General features: G+C 39.4%; 1 protein-coding gene across 1 annotated transcript in view; it reads left to right on the top strand.

The window, feature by feature from the left end:
- The window catches only part of ptprga (protein tyrosine phosphatase receptor type Ga), a 390,193-nt gene that overhangs the window by 229,996 nt on the left and 140,894 nt on the right, over nt 1–19,303 (top strand). The window contains exon 4 of the mRNA XM_041954744.1: nt 11,887–12,035. Within this exon, the coding sequence (XP_041810678.1) occupies nt 11,887–12,035 (149 nt within the window). The remainder of the gene's footprint in view (nt 1–11,886; nt 12,036–19,303) is intronic.

The raw sequence follows: 19,303 nt of genomic DNA, 5'->3' as shown, positions 1-19,303 counted from the left end.
CGGCGCTGGAATTGTCAAGTTATTATTCTAATTTTTTTGCCAGCCAACTGTAACTAAAGTTCATGTAATGTTTGTCCTGCCTTAAAGACAAAAAAAACTACACATATATTTTCGCATAAAAAAGTGTTAATTATTCAAGTCTTCCTCCCTCACACCACACACACACACACACACACACACACACACTGTGTGAAGTTTGACAGTTTTTCAACATCACACTTTAACAAACTTTAACAATCTACCACACAGCACACACTCACACACAGTCTCTCTATTGTCAGCCTTTCAACAGTTTGCTGTAGCACGTCAGCCTTTTTCAATGTCCTGCCCCATCCAGGTTGTGATTGGTCAGTTCACAAAAAGTGACAATGATGAGTGCATCGACTTCATGAAAAGAAGCTGAGAGCCAAACTCAAACCTATCTTCTGGTTGACTAACAGTTGAGCTGGTATCACCAGCCTCGATGGGATGCTTTCTCTTCTCTCTGATGCGGTACCTTCAGGCTCACTACACTCAAATGAGTCACAGGTAACTGCGGTGAGGTGATTTTTTTGTCAACACAGTCTGGCGTGCCCATTGGGATTTCTCTCAGTGCTCCTGATGGCCAGTCCAATTATGTGCCTAACAACTGAGCTGACTTTTTTCACTGAATAATTCAACTGTTTGTTAAAGGCCCTCTTTGTGTAACCGCCACCGTGGACGGTAGTTTAATCAAATCTGCTTGCCGCTTAATAAATTTACCCACATTTGGCCAGTGGTGGGTGCTAATTTCCAACCCTGATTATGGCTAATATCTATGTGCTCACTTTCTCTTTTGTCACCATATAAATTGTTTCAGATAATCTGGATAAACTGTTTGGTTTGAAGAGAAATGTTGGCAGTTGTTTATGACAGAATGTGTGTAGCCATCTAATGCTTTGACAGACCACAGTGCAAAGAGAATGAAAAGCTGAAGCGTGACACCTCTAATAATCCCAGCTCATATTGGCAGGTGTCTGTATGTCAAACACCTGTTGAATTACTTGCCCGCACATGAATATAAAACAAGACAGGTGCAATATGCAGCAAGTCATTTATGATGAAGATTACACATCCCATTTTCATTCAGACATCCTGCATCCATATTAGTACAAGTGCCATGGCAGGTGTCACTGCCTGTAGGATTCAGCACTGGGCCATCTGCATTTGGCTTCTTGGCATCTTGAGGACCCTCCTTGTCAGCCACAGGTATTTTTCACAATTCCAGGTTGTCACTAAGATGGATGATCCTTTCCCCTCAGTGGAGAAATGGAGTTGAAAGGCTTTTGAGAGAGCCCACAGGTGGCTGGCATCACTGTTGACAGCACACTTAGTGCTGCCCAGAGCACAGCTGTGTGTTTAGCACAACAATGTTTCACATCCCATCATTTAATCAATCAAGACACATTTGAATAAATTGTCAATTTGTCTACAGGTTTACTGGAGCTTCTCTAAGCAGATTTTGTTGTGTAAAAGTAAAGCCTATCCCATTAGCCTAATGAGAAAGAGAGACTGCAACCAGTAGAAGTGTCTGAGCCTTTCAAAGACACCATATCTCAACAAAATAGTATTTGATAGGAGAGAGCCAGGGCAGCTGTTTCCCCCTCTCTGTGCTAAGATATAGACTGATGTTGCCATAGCCTCATATTTACTGTACAGACACGAGAGTGGTATCAATCTTTTCATCTGGCCCTTGGCAAAACAGCAAATAAACATATATCCCAAAATGTCAAACTGTTCCTTTGTTCCTTAATTTACTGAGCACATTCATTTTCCTCAAAGAAGCCATTCCATTTTGGAGCCCTCCTCAGGAGAAAATGTCAGCTTTGCAGATATCTTGTGATCTAATTATTATGCAAACTTAAGTGTTGAAGATCACAAGATCACCACACTGCTTCCTGCCAAGGTGCTAACTGAAAGAATGACTGCTGCTCTCCTGGAGAGAAGTCTCAGACGAATCAAACATTCACGTTTGTTTGCAGTATTGAAGAAGCAAATGCATATACAGTAGTATAGTTGCAGGTAGAGAAAAGGTGGGCTACAGAGTCAAGCAGTGCATTGAGACAATACGCCACAAGGTGCTTTTGATAGCAAAATGGTAAACAAGAAATGAGTAATAAGTGTAATATAAAGTGTGAGAGTCAGTCCTGAGGCTAACATTGCATGGAATACAGATTATCATGCAGGCATTATAAGATGTACAAGACAGTGGGTACAAATAAATGGGGTTCTGTACGCCATGCCAATGGCAGGATAAAAGTTAATGTCCACACATTTAAATATGGTAGTGCTCTCCTCCACCCCATATTTAGGTGGTGTGCCACACTTATTTCGTGAGCACCACCCTCACCTCATAATGTAACCGGCCAATTGCAAGGACATTTACTGAGCACAGTTTTACCCCACTACCAGAGATATAGCAAAATCATAATTTGTTATTTGTTCTGCATGTGAGCTGAATGTAAAATATTGCAGCCTCTGCAGGACTATAGAAGGACTTCTGTGTTCAGTCTTCTTTAGTCATACAGTATTTTGTGTCAAGACTGTAATTATACAGTACATTGTCAGATCCTCATCTCTCTACATTTGCAAGTCATAGTAGGCTAAGTCAGGTAGCATTTAGGCAGACTCCACCCAGTATACAGTATATATTCTGTTCATTTGTCCAATATCCACATGCAGTAGGTCATTGTATTCTTGTGCTAGCCTCTTGCCTGACTAGATTTAACACACATTAAATAGATGTGCTTGTCTTCAGCAGTGTAATGCATAGGACAGAAAGAGTGTGACATCCTCAGATGAAATAAGCTGCCAGTCATCTCCACCTGCTGCTGAGCTCTGTTACAGAGCATCTCCTCACTAACTGCTGTCATGGCCTCTCTCTCACTTCCTCTCTGTGTGTCTCACTGTTAACATAGTTCATCTCCTGTAATGACAGGACAGATACCTCTGCTGCCAGAAGAATACAGGGAATAAGGGTTTATGATGTACATGAATTAAAAATATTAAATACTGATACATTTTGCATCAAAACTATCAAAAACTGTCAATATCGGTCATCAAAGGCCTGGTTATTCATGATATTGCTTTCTTTAATAAAATCAATCAATCAATCAAACTTTATTTCTAAAGCGCCTTCCAACATCCAAAAAGGAGCACAGGGTGCTTAACACAGAAGAATAAAAATAGTTCTCAATATAATAAAAAATGCTGCCAGTTTTACAGTATTGTTTTTTTTTCTGCCTGTGTTTAAACAACATTCAGCATTTGAAGTGGGCTTATTTTGTGTAATGGAAAAAATGTGTATATTTTTTACTTCAGGGCATCTAAAAAAATAAAAAAATCAAACTCAATCCTAGTAGAAGATTTGTCTGGATTGTGAGGGAAGGTGGCCAACAAACACAATAGGATTCATTTTTTGTGGACCCTGACTGTCAGCAAATTTCATAGAAATGTGTTAAAGGTACCTTATCATCAAGTGAAGTTGAAATCTTGAAGTGCCATGTCATATCCTGTTGCCATATAGCATTTCAGGATATTTGATTTTTATAAAGATGCTACTTAATATATTACAATTTAACCAGCAACCACATCACCTCTTGGACCAGACCCTCCAACACCTATATTGTTCATCTGTCGTGTTGTTGCTGATAGCTGTCTGACACAGCTGCTCCATGGATGCTCATTTGATCAACACTGGAATAGTTGAGCCACACTTGCTGCTCATGTCCAGTGTGTTTTCTATTGTGGGGCATACACCGTCACTCTGGATGTGCCAATTCCCAAGAATGGGCTGGTCCTCTGTCCCCACATCATCTCATATACAAGCTGTTTGAATATGCCAAATGAACTGGTAAAACACCCTACAATCCTTGTATATAACAGTGCCATTTGTTGTTGCAGCAGAGCGTTAATTATACAGTTATCCACTCAGGCAAATGTCAACTATCTGTCAAACGAGTTACACAGAGGTAATGGCAAGGGAAATTAAAAATGTGACTCCTGCAGCTGTTTACGATTTCCTGGGGTTCAACTTATGTGATGTCAGACAGCTGATTTGCATTCAAGTCGAAAGTGAGGGCATAGGCTTCAGTAAAGGAAAAGCAATGATTAGAAACATCAATGCTGGGAAACAGTCAGAAATATGCGCTCGCAACTGATGCTATTTGAATATGGCAGTCAATGTTCTGCCCTAACTGAAGACAAGGTAAGACAGAGTTCAGATGCACATTTCTTTTCCCTGAGAACTTACATTAGATTTTACTCAACATTGTAATACCTACCCAAATTCTGGGGATTTTTAATTAATGTGTTTTGAAGCTAGGTATGATTAAGCAGTAGGGTTGTATATCTCCACCACTGAGGCAGATTCGATATGCATCTCGATACGCTGACACCGATACGATACAGTTACGATACACTGAAGCTCCCATCGATACAATGCGATACGATTCACTCCTGCTCACGATACGATGCGATTCAAAAATGATTTGATAACGATATGACTTAACTATAAAAGGATGTTTCGATATGATGTGATCATTCAATACAGTTAGTTGCAGTATGAGAGAGTAATAGTAACATCAGGGTTTTTTTTACCTCAATAGCACAATTCTGCTTTACTCTCTGTATCGATTTGCGGGATGTAATTAATATTTGTTTTTTTATGGAGTAACCAATAAATCATATTTTAAAAAAGAAATATTTCAGTAGACAGAGCATTCAATTGTCTTTATAATTAGCACTCCTAACTCCCAATTATGTTCTCTGTCTCTATAATTATACAAAATGTATAAAACTTCACAGTTAAACAGGTTCAGAAAGCACAGTATTAACCATGTGAATAGTGCAAATAACATGACCAGCAACACATACTACTGTCTGCCAGAATGATGTGCTTGTTTCAGTAAGTTGACTGATTTCTTATAAAGAATGAAAATCAAATAACAATGTTTTACAGAATCAAGTGTAAAAAAAATAAAACTATAACTGGCAGCCAGTAACAGCTGCTGTAAACAATACTCTCACCAAGGGGCTCAAATAGAGGTATTTCTTTCCAAAGTGCAGTGTCCATAGTGCTCTTGTGTATTAGGAGGAAAACGTATTGGTGTAATTTCTATAAGAAATTGAACATGTAAATAAATAACATTTCCTAACAAGCCTTTCTTAACTGCTCACAGTGTAAGCAAAAAACATCAACTACTGGCAATCAAACAATGCCATTAACTGCAAACACCTCACTGATTTACCTCATATGGCTTAGTTTCAGGTTTTTCTTTAGAAATATTAACTGGTCTACATGTTCTGGGAATAGCAAACTGCGCTGAGCAGTCACTATTTTTTTTTTTTTATTCTGCTTGTATCTTGTGTTATTTGTGTTTTACCCGCTCTGTAAAGTGTCCTTCAGTGTTCTTAAAGGCGCTTCCAAATAAAATGTATTATTATTATTATTATTATTATTATTATTATTATTACTATGTCACCAGCGGTACTGAACACTCGTTCAGAGGGAACGCTTGTTGCGTCGTGCTGCCGACGGACTTGATAGCCGCACAGCATTGTTTGCAAATTGCAAAGTGCGTCTTGTCTAGCTGACCCCCCGCTTAAAAAAAACCCAAAATATTGCCACACGTTTGATTAATGTGTCTTTTTTGGTGCATTAAATATCTCGTCGCGGCTATCGTCTTTCTCGTTTGCCTCGTTTGTCTGTTGCGTACAACACCTGTTTGCGTCACTGCCTGGGGACGCGATGGTGCATTCAGGTTGCCTTGAAAATACTAGAACATGAAATAGTCGATTTAACAATGGGATTTGCCGGTGTAGACAGGCTAGAAGAGATGCACCGCGAATTCACCCGTAAATTATATCCGATGCACGTTCATTCTACCGGTGCAGTCGCATCGCAAACGTTTATATCGGACCACCGATATGAATCGGTGAATCTCCACATCCCTATTAAGCAGATGTCTTTAAGTGGCTCCTAGAGGCTGCAATTTACATTGCACCCCACATTATGAAAATGCTGGATGGCACAAACAATATACTGATAATCTGACTATTGCTAAGCTCTCAGCTATGGTGCCTGGTAGAGGTGTACATAAATTAGATTTTCCTAGTAATTTATTGACATTCATCGGACTGCCCCTCACTAACTTCAGTTCCTGCAGTTATAGTAATTTGACATTAAGTGTTGCAGACAAGCAGCTGTCCTTTAGTTTTGAGGAAGAAACAAGAAATTTTTTTTTTTAAGTTTTAATTGATTACCCGGGACCCAAATGTCGAATTTGGAGGCCATACAAAAGTTTAACCAAGAGCAATTTATTGAAAAATTATGTAAGGATGGAAATCAGGAACAATGGAGCAGAGCTGACTGGCTGGGAGGGGAACACAGCAGAAACATCTATAAAGGAACAGTAAAAAAAAGGATATCATAACAATATGTTATCACACTCTTACATCTATCACTGTCCACTCAGTAGTCTGATGTTGTGTGATGTTACATGGGATGTTGTTTCAGTTATTTCAGCATCACTATTCAGTTGTGGATCAGTTAGCTGCACATAAAACAAGGTGTAATGCAATGTTAATGCAGGCGCTGTGGTAATTGTTATCTCAATTCAAATGAGCCACCTGGATTTAATGCTGTTTTCCTTTGAATTTAAGATGTTCCTAGTTGTTCAAAGTTTGTGTTAATCTTACCTGGTACCTGTGCTGCTTGTGCTCGATGACACCTTCTGGGCACATTACTGAGCAGTTACAGGTGTCTCCAATTGACCAACTAAGCTCCAACATTACAAGTTAGTGAAATGCTCAGTTCACGTTCATGTATTCTTTTTTTTTTTTTTTTTTTTTTAATGACATGCAACAGCTTCCAGTCTCTTACAAATATAGTCCACTAAGTTATGAGCCTGTCTACTTGTTGGGAAACTTTTTTATGGTTAGAATACCAGGGTAAGCCAATCAGAGGCAGAGTAGGGCCGATCATGCCTTTGCCATCCGGCATGGTGGGTGGCATAAACACAATGCAAGACCGCTGATAAGTCTCACAGGAATTAATGGCGCTCAAATTCTCTTTCATCAGATGCAAACGCATAACAGAAGCACATTGAATAAACACAGAACACTGTAAATCCATTACCAATCCAATAATGTATCACACACACAGGATGCACCCAGCATAATGTGTACCTTTCCTTTTCTTTAAGCACATTTTGTTATTAATAGTTCTGTATTTTCACAGAAGACCAATGTGGACATCTACTTGTAATTAAGTATTTTTATACTGTGAAAAGTGACATATTTCGGTTAAACATGCTGAAACCTTTAAAACATTAAGTAAAAATATGGCAAGCATGGCTCAAAATGGCAAAATGACTGTTCTAGTAGTAATTCTCATTACAGTGTGACCATTAAAGGACAGGAGGACTGAAGAACAAAGTTTCCCTCTGTGCTTTTAAATTCCCTCAGCAGCCTCGTTGCTGTACCCGTTTTTGTTCCCAGTTTTCAGTGACTCATTAAGGTCACAGAGTATGAGTAAATGCCCTGACCACCTCCGAGTCACTGCATCATGAGCGGGTGGCAGTACATCGCTGAGATGTGAGACATCTGTTTGACTGAGTGCGGGTAGCTCATCCGATGAGGCAAACACAGTGTGTGTTGTCATCCCCTGTGAGAGTAGTCCGACCAGCTGACCTTCAGGTTGAGGATCAGCAGTGCTGACACCCACAAGCACAAATACGATGAGTGAGACACAGACAGAGAAAGAGAAACCCTCATCATTGCAGTCAAGAAGAAAGGTTTGTTGACATGCTTAATGCAGAGCGTTGTCACGCAGACTCAAACCGTCTCCTCAAGGCCACCCAGGCTGCTCACAGAGAAAAAAAAAAATCATGGTGATGGCCACCTGCGAAGTAAGAAACACAGCAGAGCACACTTTAAATGGATTTGGGGTGCCACAGCATGTAGAGAGCCACGCAAAATGCTAATACAAACAACAGCTGCGAAACAAAATGGTGCACAGTTTCTGCTGTCCCCCTGCTCTGTAATGCATGGCTAACAAGACAAATGCTCCTTCGTTTTTGCCACAAATTATGCATGGATTCTGCACTGTTTCTAAATGACAGATGAGTGTCTTATCTGTGGAGGGATCACCTGGTGGAGGTGCTGCTGAATGCTGTGATGGAGCTATAAACAGGCAGGCAGGGAGAGGCTGGATAAACCCTCTCCTCCTGCACAACAAACTCAGTTCAGAGACATCACTGTCGTTTTCTTCACAGCTCTATAACTTCTTGACCTTGAATGTGGAGTCAACAACACATTATGGTTGGAAAGGAAAAAAGGTATTACAATTTTCAAAACAATTTCTAATGCTCAGGAGCTCTGCACAGAAATGTTATAATTTGTGTAGGCAATGCAATCCTGGCATACTGTACATACCTTCCATCAGCTACAGCTTCGTGTACTCAAATGTTTATACCAGCTAGTCTGCAAAGAAGCATATCTGGTGCCTGATGTGGTGACAAAGACAGAAGCACCTTGTTGAAGGAAAAGAATGAAAACCAGGAATACACAAAGAGGTCCCAGTGTCTGAATTGAAGGAAAATAGAGGCTGACAGTTCATGGTCAATTGGCAAATCAACATAACTATAGGAAGCACTGTCTTTACACCAGTCCTGAAAACATGTCATTGCTTTTTCAACCAAGTGTGAGAAGGTACGGTATGAGAATGAAGGAGGAAAAACATGAGCGATGCATTTATGAGTCTGCAGAAGCCAAGAGAAAAATTTTATACTTCTTAGGTTGGGGCTTTTGGACTAATGTTTTGTTCCCCCAATGAAGGAATTAATAGATCCATGAAAAACTGTAAAATGAAAAATCTACAAATATTACATATACTGCAACTATAAACAACCACAAAAACATCTGCAACCACTGGTGAAAAGGAGAGAAGCAATTACGTTACCAAGTCCAGCTCAGCTTGATTTAAATGCATTTCTATGTGTGCTACATGACCTTCATTACCAAAAAAGTCCAGCTTTTTAGGACATCTGGTTGTACATAGTCCTTTACTAAAAGCTATATAGAAATATATCCAAAAAAAAAAAATAGAGATAGATATAAATGTCCTTCTTATTTAGGCTACTTGTTTATTATCTGTGGCGAGTTATACAATTTCCTAAAAAGCACAATTGAAATATTTAAAATCAAACTTGAAATTTGTGGAGAGCGGAATGTCAATATGGCACTTCAGGTTTTTGGTCAAGACTTGTCTCCAGACCATGCACACTAATGTTGGTGAAAGTCTGTGAGCTTTGTGGTGCCCCCCACAGGTTGGGCACCACGACAGTGCCATGTTTTTGACTGATCTTGCTCATAGAAATGTGTATCTCAGTCCTATGATGATGTATACACATTGATAGAGTCACGGTCCAACACGCTCTATTCATATTGCTGTTTTCCAAAAATTAAAACTGGTAGAAACCCCAGGTTCTTAATTTAGGCCTGAATTACAGCACCTTGGGCTCCAATTTCTGATGAAGCACATCATTTCCAGTCATTGGGCTACGTTTCATGTTTCTAGCTCATTTTCAGCTCATGTAATTTAGACATTACATGAGAAAAATATGAAAAGGCAGGAGAAGATACACTAGAGCTTGAACCCTAATACACTGGCATAGCACATGTTAGACAGTGTATTAGGACAATACATGATCCCTTACTTGCATTATCCAAAGTTGCTAAGAGCTGTCTCCTTTAATCATATTAGTCTAATCTCGTAGAGTTCTGCTCCCTCAGCTCCTCCACACTGACTTGTTATGTTTAAATGGGAAGTGAGCTAAAACAGCTCAAGACAGCTAAAGTTTTTGTGCTGTTGATTTTTAACAGACTTCACGGATGACTACAATTGAGATTTTGGTTGCCCATGGCGATGTTTTGAAAGACCAGGGCTGGTTTCTTCAATTTGTGAATCCCTAATTTTATAGCTTTTGACAGATCACCAAAATATATATGACGATTGTGCGAGATGACGAGTTCATGGCAGAGTAAACTAAAATGTGATTTCTGCAGAGTTGTCTATATACAGGGTCAACAACAGCATTTAGTGCACCATGGGACACTAAAGATTCCCTTACTAAAAATGATCATATGCTTCTTCCATTGCATTTCAATGGATAACTAGTATACTATATATACTGTCACTGAACAGCTGAATGTAATAATAGAAATGACCAGCAAATTTCAGACATGATGACAGCTTTTTTATATAGCTGCCTGCAGCACACTAAACTGTACCACAGGTGGACCAGTTCAACTGACATCTAATAAAAAGTTAAGATCAAACATTAGAAGGGGTCCAAATAGCGATGCTCACTGCTTGAACTATTGTTTCTGTTCTATTTCTTTCTTATTCGTTCTGTTTTTTTTTCTGCTTCTTCTCCATGTTCACACTGCAAAAACCCAAAAGTCATCAGGCGAATCGGTTGCAAATTCCGACCATAAGAATCAAGTTTCCTCAATTGTCTCAAAAACGGCTTGACTACAGTCCGAACTCTTTCATCAGTTGAAGCTCTTAATTCATCTGCACCTTTGCTCCAATGGTATTCTGCTCTAAAAATTTCACATTTTGTAACTTTTTTCTTAATTTTCTCAAAGTCCTATTTTCAACAACTCATCAGAAACTGATGGGCCAATGGTCCTGAAACTGAGTCGGGATCAGCTTCAGACTTCCCTGATCTAAAGTTAATTTTCAATACATTTTGAAATTATACATTTACAGGCTTGTGTCTTTATGTTAATTTTACATAAACAGTCTTGAATCAAAATTGGCTGAGGCAATGATGTTATGTTAAAGCTTCACTAGCAGTCTTGGGATGTTCTGTCACTAGGGGGTGCAACAAATGTAAAAAACCTTTAGTTTTTAAGTCATGTATTTGCACCAAATAGATTTTATATAATCGAAAGTCATGACTCAGTCCATGCATAACATTTGTTAAGGAGGTAAATTTACTAACAATATCAATTTGTACTAATGAACTCAATCACGCCAGAGCCCTGTTTACGGACACACTTATTTTGAAATGGTGAACTGTACTCACCAATTTAACTGCTGTGATCTGGGTAAGAAAAACATGAAAAATGATCAGTGATACTGTAAATGGCTTGTTTACAGCCAGGTTTGGCTTGAGTTTAAATAGCCTATCCTTTAAAGAGTTCTAGTCAAGGTATGGCAAGCCCAGAGTTACTATTTTACCTGTTCTAGCAACATTTCATTGGCACGTGTGAGTATGTGATGGGGGCCTGTTCATGTGTTATCAGGCGTATGTGATGCTTCATGAATGACAGTCTGATTAAGTATGGGAAGGAGGTGGCTGCATTGATAAATGGAACATACTTTAAGGGAATGTGAAAATAAGACTCCTTGTTAATTGTCACAACATTTCAGCAGGATTTGATGGAACAACAAAGAACGCTGTTTGTGCTGAAGAGAATGACTTTGTTTGGCAAATTTACCCCTCATTTGAGAACTTGCCTGACAGGCGGGTGGACAGTGACAGAAATGGTCTTGGTGAGCACGTCTTCCCCTGAGTAAATCTAAAAGATAACAATGTATCTACCTTTAGCCTGTCATCAGAATACATCCTTTTGTCCATGTCAGTGTCTCTTCAGACCTTAAAGAGGTCTCACACTGTGTATGTGCCTTCACACTGTGAAATCTGCCTTCGCATCAACAACAGACACCAATTTTCTGTTGTCTGTTTCTTTGAGAGGAATGATAACTATGTATTGTTGAAAACGATGTTCAGTGATGTATGATCATTCACTTTCTTCTGCTCTGTCTCTGTTTTTCTCTGTCTTTCTGTCTTCCAGTGGCCATTATGTTGAAGGATGATTACTTTGTTCGGGGAGCAGGGCTACCAGGGAGGTTTAAAGCAGAAAAAGTGGAGTTTCATTGGGGTCCAAGCAATGGATCTGAGGGCTCTGAACACAGCATCAATGGCTGGCGTTACCCTGTGGAGGTAAGCACAATCTACTAAAACTCGACTGGAGGAATGAACCAAATCTGACAGCGAGTAGTTGCATTTCTTCGATATGGGTGCACAAAATGTGTAGATTTTAAGACCACTTCAGTAGAACTCAGTCCTCTGAAGGAAGGTCTGGTTGTCTGAAATTGGATAGTCTGAACCACAAATCTGGTCCGGATAGAGCTGTTGTAGGATGAGCGACCTTGGCTGTATGTAAAAAGCTGAGACACCTATCTATCAAGAAAAACATGGCCCCTAATATACTAGTTTTTAGAGTAGAAAAAGCTCTAAGTTGGCATAAACATTACAAGTTTAATAAGTTAAAAGTTCTTTTGGGAAAAAATAGGATTTTTTTCAAGGTGTTTTTCACAGTTTTTTTTTTCCAATATATACAGTAGCAGTAGTATAGCTTTATACCAGAAATGTTGTAATGGGTGCGCCTTGCACATAATTGGGTGGTGCAAGGATAATGGCAGTGTAGTCTGAAGTAAGCCTGGAGTAGCCTGAAGTAACCAAGGCCAACCAGTTTTGTCCTATTAAATCATATAGGACGGGTGTTATGACATGTGTAGCGGGCAACTTTAGTTCTAAAGTTGTAGAGATCGTATAACTAAACTCATTGCAACATGCCAAGTGTGTAAATGTGTGTGTGTGGGTCTGTCTTAGAGTCTTTCTGTGTGTATTTGCATGTTGTCTACGTGCAGCTGTCAGTCTTTTAAATGCTGAAATGTCAGCCATCTCTGTTTGGACCTCTCCTAGAGCACTGCCTCTTTGCTGTGGCCAGCCAAACAGATGAATATGTATTGTTTGGCATTTGGAAGATCAGCACGCTGACAGTTCAGCTTGATATTGTAATCTTCTCCCTCCACTCGAAACTCTTTTTTTCCTCCCAAACATTTCCACAAAGGTGCCTTTGTGTCAGTGGTTCAGATAGCTCCGTATGTAAATGATGCATCACTACTCAGTTTAGAAATATTGCTTACCGGTCTGCAGGAGAAGAATTAAAAGATTCTGCTGAAAACACAAAACCTCCTATATGAATGGATGACAAAGCTTTCTGGGACTGCTGTTTTAAAATTGCCATACTAAAGATATTCCATCACAATTGATTTAGCAGTGAGATATCAGCGAGAAAAAGTTTCCATGTAGCACTTGTATAAAGTTCCAGTGAAAACCTGTTTTCTCATATTGACTGAGCCAAATTTTAATGATTCATTTCCAGATAACAAACTTGGTTAAGTTATGAAGCCTGGTTTATGCAACAGAATAATTGCAGACTGGACCGAGTAAACCTATAACAAGCTGAAATGTTTAAAAATTACTTCATGATTTATTTCAATAGTTTTATTAAACAATATTCCATTTAATCCAAAGAATCAACTAAAGACCAGTCAAGGCATTATTCCTTAAACTTAATGATTTATTTATTTACTATTTACTTTTAGGCCATGCATCATTTGAAAGTTATCTTAATCAATCCATTTACATTTATTAGATTTTAAAATGAGATGTTTACCGTTATCGAGTTTTCTGTTAATAATACAGGTAATGTGTTTTTCTAACTAAGACAGTACTTCATCACATAGTCAGCCTATGTTGTGTAAGGCCCACTCAACGTAGCCTCTAATCCTGGTTGTACAGATGCAGCATCAGCAGTGAGACAGGAGCACAGGTTGATTGCTGTCTAGCTCCTGGTTCAACTTCATTGCCTGCCTGCAACACTGCACAATGTTATCTGTGCAGGAAGAGTACAGACAGTTAATTTATGGACACACATGCATGCACACACACAGACACACACAGTAGGCAGAGTAGGTACGTAGCTGACACGGGTGTCAGCTACACCCACAGCTGTGGTATTCTAGGGAGCTTCGGGGTCGCCATCGACAAAATGAAATATATATTGAGGTCATGTTTTACTGCATTGAGTGCTTGGAACGCTATAGTCTGCAAACGAGATACAATTTATTCCCATGTTTTGACTCATTTGTGGGCATGAGATGCATCAGCCGCTTTTCTAACCTACTTTACATGAAACCACACCCAGTTCCTGTAGACGAAAGCCTTGACAGCATATGATACTTACAGTAGTTTTATTAGTATAGTAACTTGGATAATAACATCGCTTGAATTCATTTGCTGTTCATCACACCACAGAAGAGACAAGAATACGCTATTGCAGCATCTAGTTTGCCGAATTCAGTCTTTGCGTTTTTGAGAAATAGTGGCAGAATGAGACCTCTTACTTTGACTGTGCCAAAGAGCAGCTAGCCCAGCAATTGTCCACTGTGTCAACTTCAGGACATTTCTCTCTCTCGCTCCACCTCGGTCCATCTCTATGATGGCGAGGACAGGATCAACTTCAGGACATTTCTCTCTCTCGCTCCACCTCGGTCCATCTCTGTGATGGTGAGGACAGGATGCGCCTGTGGACGATGTCGTGAACAGATTCAAATACAGGTTAGCTGCACAGGCTAACTAACAGGCAGCACAAAGTTCACTTGGCTAACAATGCAGATAAGCAGTTGGCTGTAAAGAAGAAAAAGAGAGAATGTTTTTAATGCTGGATATGAGGACAGATCGTATTACAGTAAAGATAATAAGATGAAGAAGAGCAATATTCGGAAGAACATCACTAGCTGACAGGGACTTGGGCTCATGTTAGTTAATCCTACTGTCATGGTTTTGGGTGTTTTTTTTTTTATCATTTTATGTTTTATGTTGAAAGGATCTTCCTCATATGTCATCTTTTGCTTTACTTCCTGTTTCCCCCCTTGTGTTTATTGATTTGTACCTTGTTAGTGTTTCCCTCAGTCTGTGCCAGTTTTTTCTTGTACTTTGTGTGATAAGTATTTCAGCGTTTTTCTGTGTTTTCTGGTGTTTTTCAGCATTTTTGGACTTCTGCTTTGTTTTTTTCTTTTGACCTCTCATTTTTTGGAACTTGGATTCTGCTCATTTTCTATGGATTTGTTTGCCTGTTTGGACTCATTTCTTTTGATTTGCATCACTAGCCTGTAAGCCTTTTGTTATCACCTTTTTTTTTAAATAAATTATTTGAACTTGACCTGCTCTGACTTTGTTTTCTGCAATTGGGTCAAACCCCTTGCTTAACTTGTTTTCCCTGTCTGCACAAGTGTGACACCTACAGGCTGTCTACACACAAAGTCCATCCATACTATGAAATATGAAAGTGTGAGACACACTGAACAAGTGGTAGTAATAGTCAATAGTTTTGCTGTAATAAAAATCAGAAACAAACATGAGACAAGCTCATCTTCATAGAAGCTCAAATGTTTTGAGACAATAACACACTATTTTTTGGCGATGAGATGTCTTGTGTAATTCATATATTGTCATAAGAGTGGCACTAGATCAAAAGCCAATGCAAAACGCTCAGGGTTCAGCCGTTTTTTCCTTCTCTCCTATATTTATATTTTGTTCTGTCTTTTATACAATTTATCTTACATTTTCTGTCTATTCCTTTGCTTTCTTTCCTTTCCTACCTTTGCCATTCCATTGTCTTTTCCTTGTCTCACCCAGTACCTCTCAGCAGCTCACTGTTGCAGTGGGTGGCACTGAGAGGAGTGTTCTTGTGCTTTCAGCGAGTGCTTCACATGAATGATGTATGATTTACAAGCCTTGCCATTTAGTAATTGTAGCCTAATAGGGCCCTTGAATAGCATGATGAAGTGGGGACCCGCTGCTCCCCTACCTGCTGTTTTAAACAGTAATGCTGTGGTTAATATGCCAAGCACAGCATTGCCAGGCAGCACAGCACATGTCTTCAGCTGGAGTGTGTCACTCATCCCGTGTGTATGCACACCCCTGTGTCTTGTACATTCTCATTCCACTGTTATGTGCTTTGCATTGAAACTCAAACATGTATGAATTCACCCACAGGTATTCTTAGCGGAGGGCTATGTGGTTGATTCTGAATTGTCAAGCCAAGCCCAAGGTCAACTGACAGTGGAAGACCTGACTTGTTCAGGGATGTCTTTGTTTGGAGGGGAGTAGAAAATATATGCCAGGCTTTATTCAGTCTGTCTCAAGAGCAAATAATCTACATGTAGTATATACTGTGTTGGTATTCTAAGGGCACACAAAATGGCACAGCGAGGTACACTTAATAAATAAATAAAATACTAGCATGCACAGGGAATCACTTGAGTTTTGATTGTTGCATTGATGGTGCTGTTTTCCCACCAACATTGATATAACAGCGTTGAAGCAAGGCCGCAAAGCAGGTAGCTGACCCGGGGCCCCTGAGTTCAGGGGACCCAGGGCACTTGCACGCAACTGACATATGATGAGTTTCATATATATTATTCATATATTGTTTCATATGTTTTCTACATGAACTCCTCACAGTCTAATCTCCCAATTTTCAGTTATTCACGATTGGCGTAGACTGTCAACTGGCCTATGGGCCACATCAGGCCCACCAAAGCTTCCTGTCTGACCTGCATTCATGAATTCGGAGAATGTGCACTGTGTGCAATGTGTTCCACATCTGGTTACTTACCAGTGGAAGAGGCACAGTCTGTCCTGAGAGTGATCATCAATTGGCTTACCAACACTGATATAGGTTAATATAAATAATGTTAATTTTGTAAGAAACAGAAAATATTTAACAATTATAGGCTAGTTTTTATTTTACAGCCTGGCCCTCACAGCGTCTGCTTAGAAAATGCAGACATTGGACAAATGATTCCTGTGATGGCCCTGTAAAAAGTCCATCAAAGTCCAAATTAAACACACTGTATGATTTCAAAAATAGAAAGAAACTGAGCTGTGAGGTTTTTATCTGACGGCAGCAATTTCACACCAAAACCTTCTGACATCCACTGATAAAAGCAACAACAAGGCTTTTGAGCCTATTGTTTTGGTTTTCCTGCGCCTTTTACAGCACTTATGAACCTCTGGTAGGCCACAGTTTGCAGGAGACACACTCTGATAAATCAGCTGTACAACCTAATGGCATACAAAGTTAGCAGCCCAGTTGTAACCAATAATTTCTTAATGCAGAACTAAGCAGGGACATGGAATTACATTTTTAGAAAGGATCCAAGGAAACAAAGGAAATTCATCAGTTTCTTAAGTTTGCTTGTTAACAGTTAATCAGGGAAGTAAAATGGCAATTTAGTGTGATGTTTTTTTTGTTTTTTTACTTTTGTTAGGCTCATTACTCTTCTTGGATAACATTACCACACTGTCACTCATTTCACTTTTGTATTTTACCCACATCATCTTATGTTTCATACGTGGGTCACATGTTAACAACTGAACCAACTGGGCAAACTCCATCTGCTAATAAATGCCACGAGAAAAAAATCCAGAAACATTATGACGGGTGGACCCTTTTTTTCTTAAATCCTGTTGGTGCTTTGTTTACTTGCACTTTAACAAACCTGATTCAGAACTAATGACCAGACGCTTCAGTGTTTTGATGTACCATTATACCAGACAGATTAGGACCATCTCTTTTTTTATGTATTATCCCTTGTGAAAAAAAACATACACTGGCTGTTAAATAGTGTACTTAAAGTGTGCAACTCTTTTGTACTTATTACACTTAGATAGTATTGTATTGTATATCTAATGTATAGATAGTCGTACAAACGTCCAAGTTAAGCTGTATTAAGTATACCTGACTGTGCTAAAATTGGAATATTTTATGTATACTTAATATACTGCAAATACACTGATTATTTTAGATTTGCTCATGCTCTTCAATTTAAAGCACAACTGAAATACATTTCTAATGTAATGTAAGTTGTACTTTGAGTGTACATTAAATCATAATAGATTACAAATACATCTACATTGGGATACTAGAGTATTTTTTGGGTATGCTGTTCTAATCCAAAGTCTGTAAATCGGCACTAAAATACCTATTGTAGTAACTACTACATGGAAACATACAAACTGAAATCCATCCGTGGGAATCCCATTAAAATCCCACTTCAGAATGGTGTTCTCTTCATGGATTTTGCAAAGGCATCCTGGGTGAAAGTTCATCCATTCCACCATAAATATGAAATCAATCATGAAATCTGAAACCATTCACCTGCTTTACATCAGGGAGTGAACACTGATATTTATTAAAATGTTGGCCCCAGTGTACAGTAACAGCAAATCAGTATATCTATCTAAGGCTACCTCCCACTATGGCGCCTCCTGTGTCCATCCCCCAAAAGCAGGTGAGAGTGCTATCAGGGCTAGCTGGCCGAGGTGCTACGCTATCAATTCTGTCTGACTGCCTTTTGCCGAGGCTCGTTTTTATCTCCACCCCCTCCCAATCCTCCCAGACGTGATAAACGAGGAGTGAAGGATGAAAAGATGGAGGGGGAAGGGACGAGAGTGTGTGTGGCTCCAGAACTTGCTCTGCCAGCTTTTACCCACCTGCCTAGATAAGAGAGGCACTGTAAATTAACACGCGATAGGGGGGCTGAGAACACGGGTGGTGTGTGTGTGTGTGTGTGTGTGTGTGTGTGTGTGTGTGTGTGGATTTGGGGGTTTGTGCACTCAGTCACACACACACACACACACACACACACACACACACTTCCTCTCTTTGCTTTGCCGCAGGTATCACAGATAAAGATGTGTCAGTGATGAATGGGATTTTATTTCCCATCAACCTTTACTGCGTGGGAAATGGAAAGCTCATCCCGGCCCCTAAATCATCAGATGAATAATGATAACACTGGCTAGCAAATTTCATTTCTTCACACTATTTGTCTGCAAAGCGCCGTATGCAAACTGTTTGTTTCTATCAGCGCCTGCAGTGTGGTTATTTTTTTACACTGCGGCTGAAAACGTATTGAATGCTGAGCTTCCACAAAGTGTGGTGCAGATGCTTAAACCCATGTTTGTACATTGTTTAATCAAACCAGAGGACAGTGAGCTCCTAATTCGCCCACCTCCAACACAGAAGCAGTGTTACAAGCAGGAGAAAATGCAAAGGTACATCCACTTCTTTTACTTCCATTATGGGAACAACAACACCTTACAGACACATAATAATAAAACATTTCCTGACTGTGAATTCCAACATAGAACACTCTGGAATCAAAGTGTTCTGCATGAACAACATCTTTCTTTTGTACTAGTAATTATATTTGACATATATTTGTTGAACAATCAAAAAAAGCCCTCATTCTCTGAGGTTTTTACAACCATCATGATTTTGTAACAAATCAGCTCAGCAGACATAGTTAAGAGGCTGGACTACATTTTACTCACTGAAGGCTGCAATCTAT

Source organism: Chelmon rostratus, chromosome 2 (assembly GCF_017976325.1).
Source record: "Chelmon rostratus isolate fCheRos1 chromosome 2, fCheRos1.pri, whole genome shotgun sequence".
NCBI classification, from domain to species: Eukaryota; Metazoa; Chordata; class Actinopteri; order Chaetodontiformes; family Chaetodontidae; genus Chelmon; species Chelmon rostratus.
The sequence above is the reverse complement of the archived record's forward strand: the minus strand, read 5'-3'. Positions and strand labels throughout refer to the sequence as shown.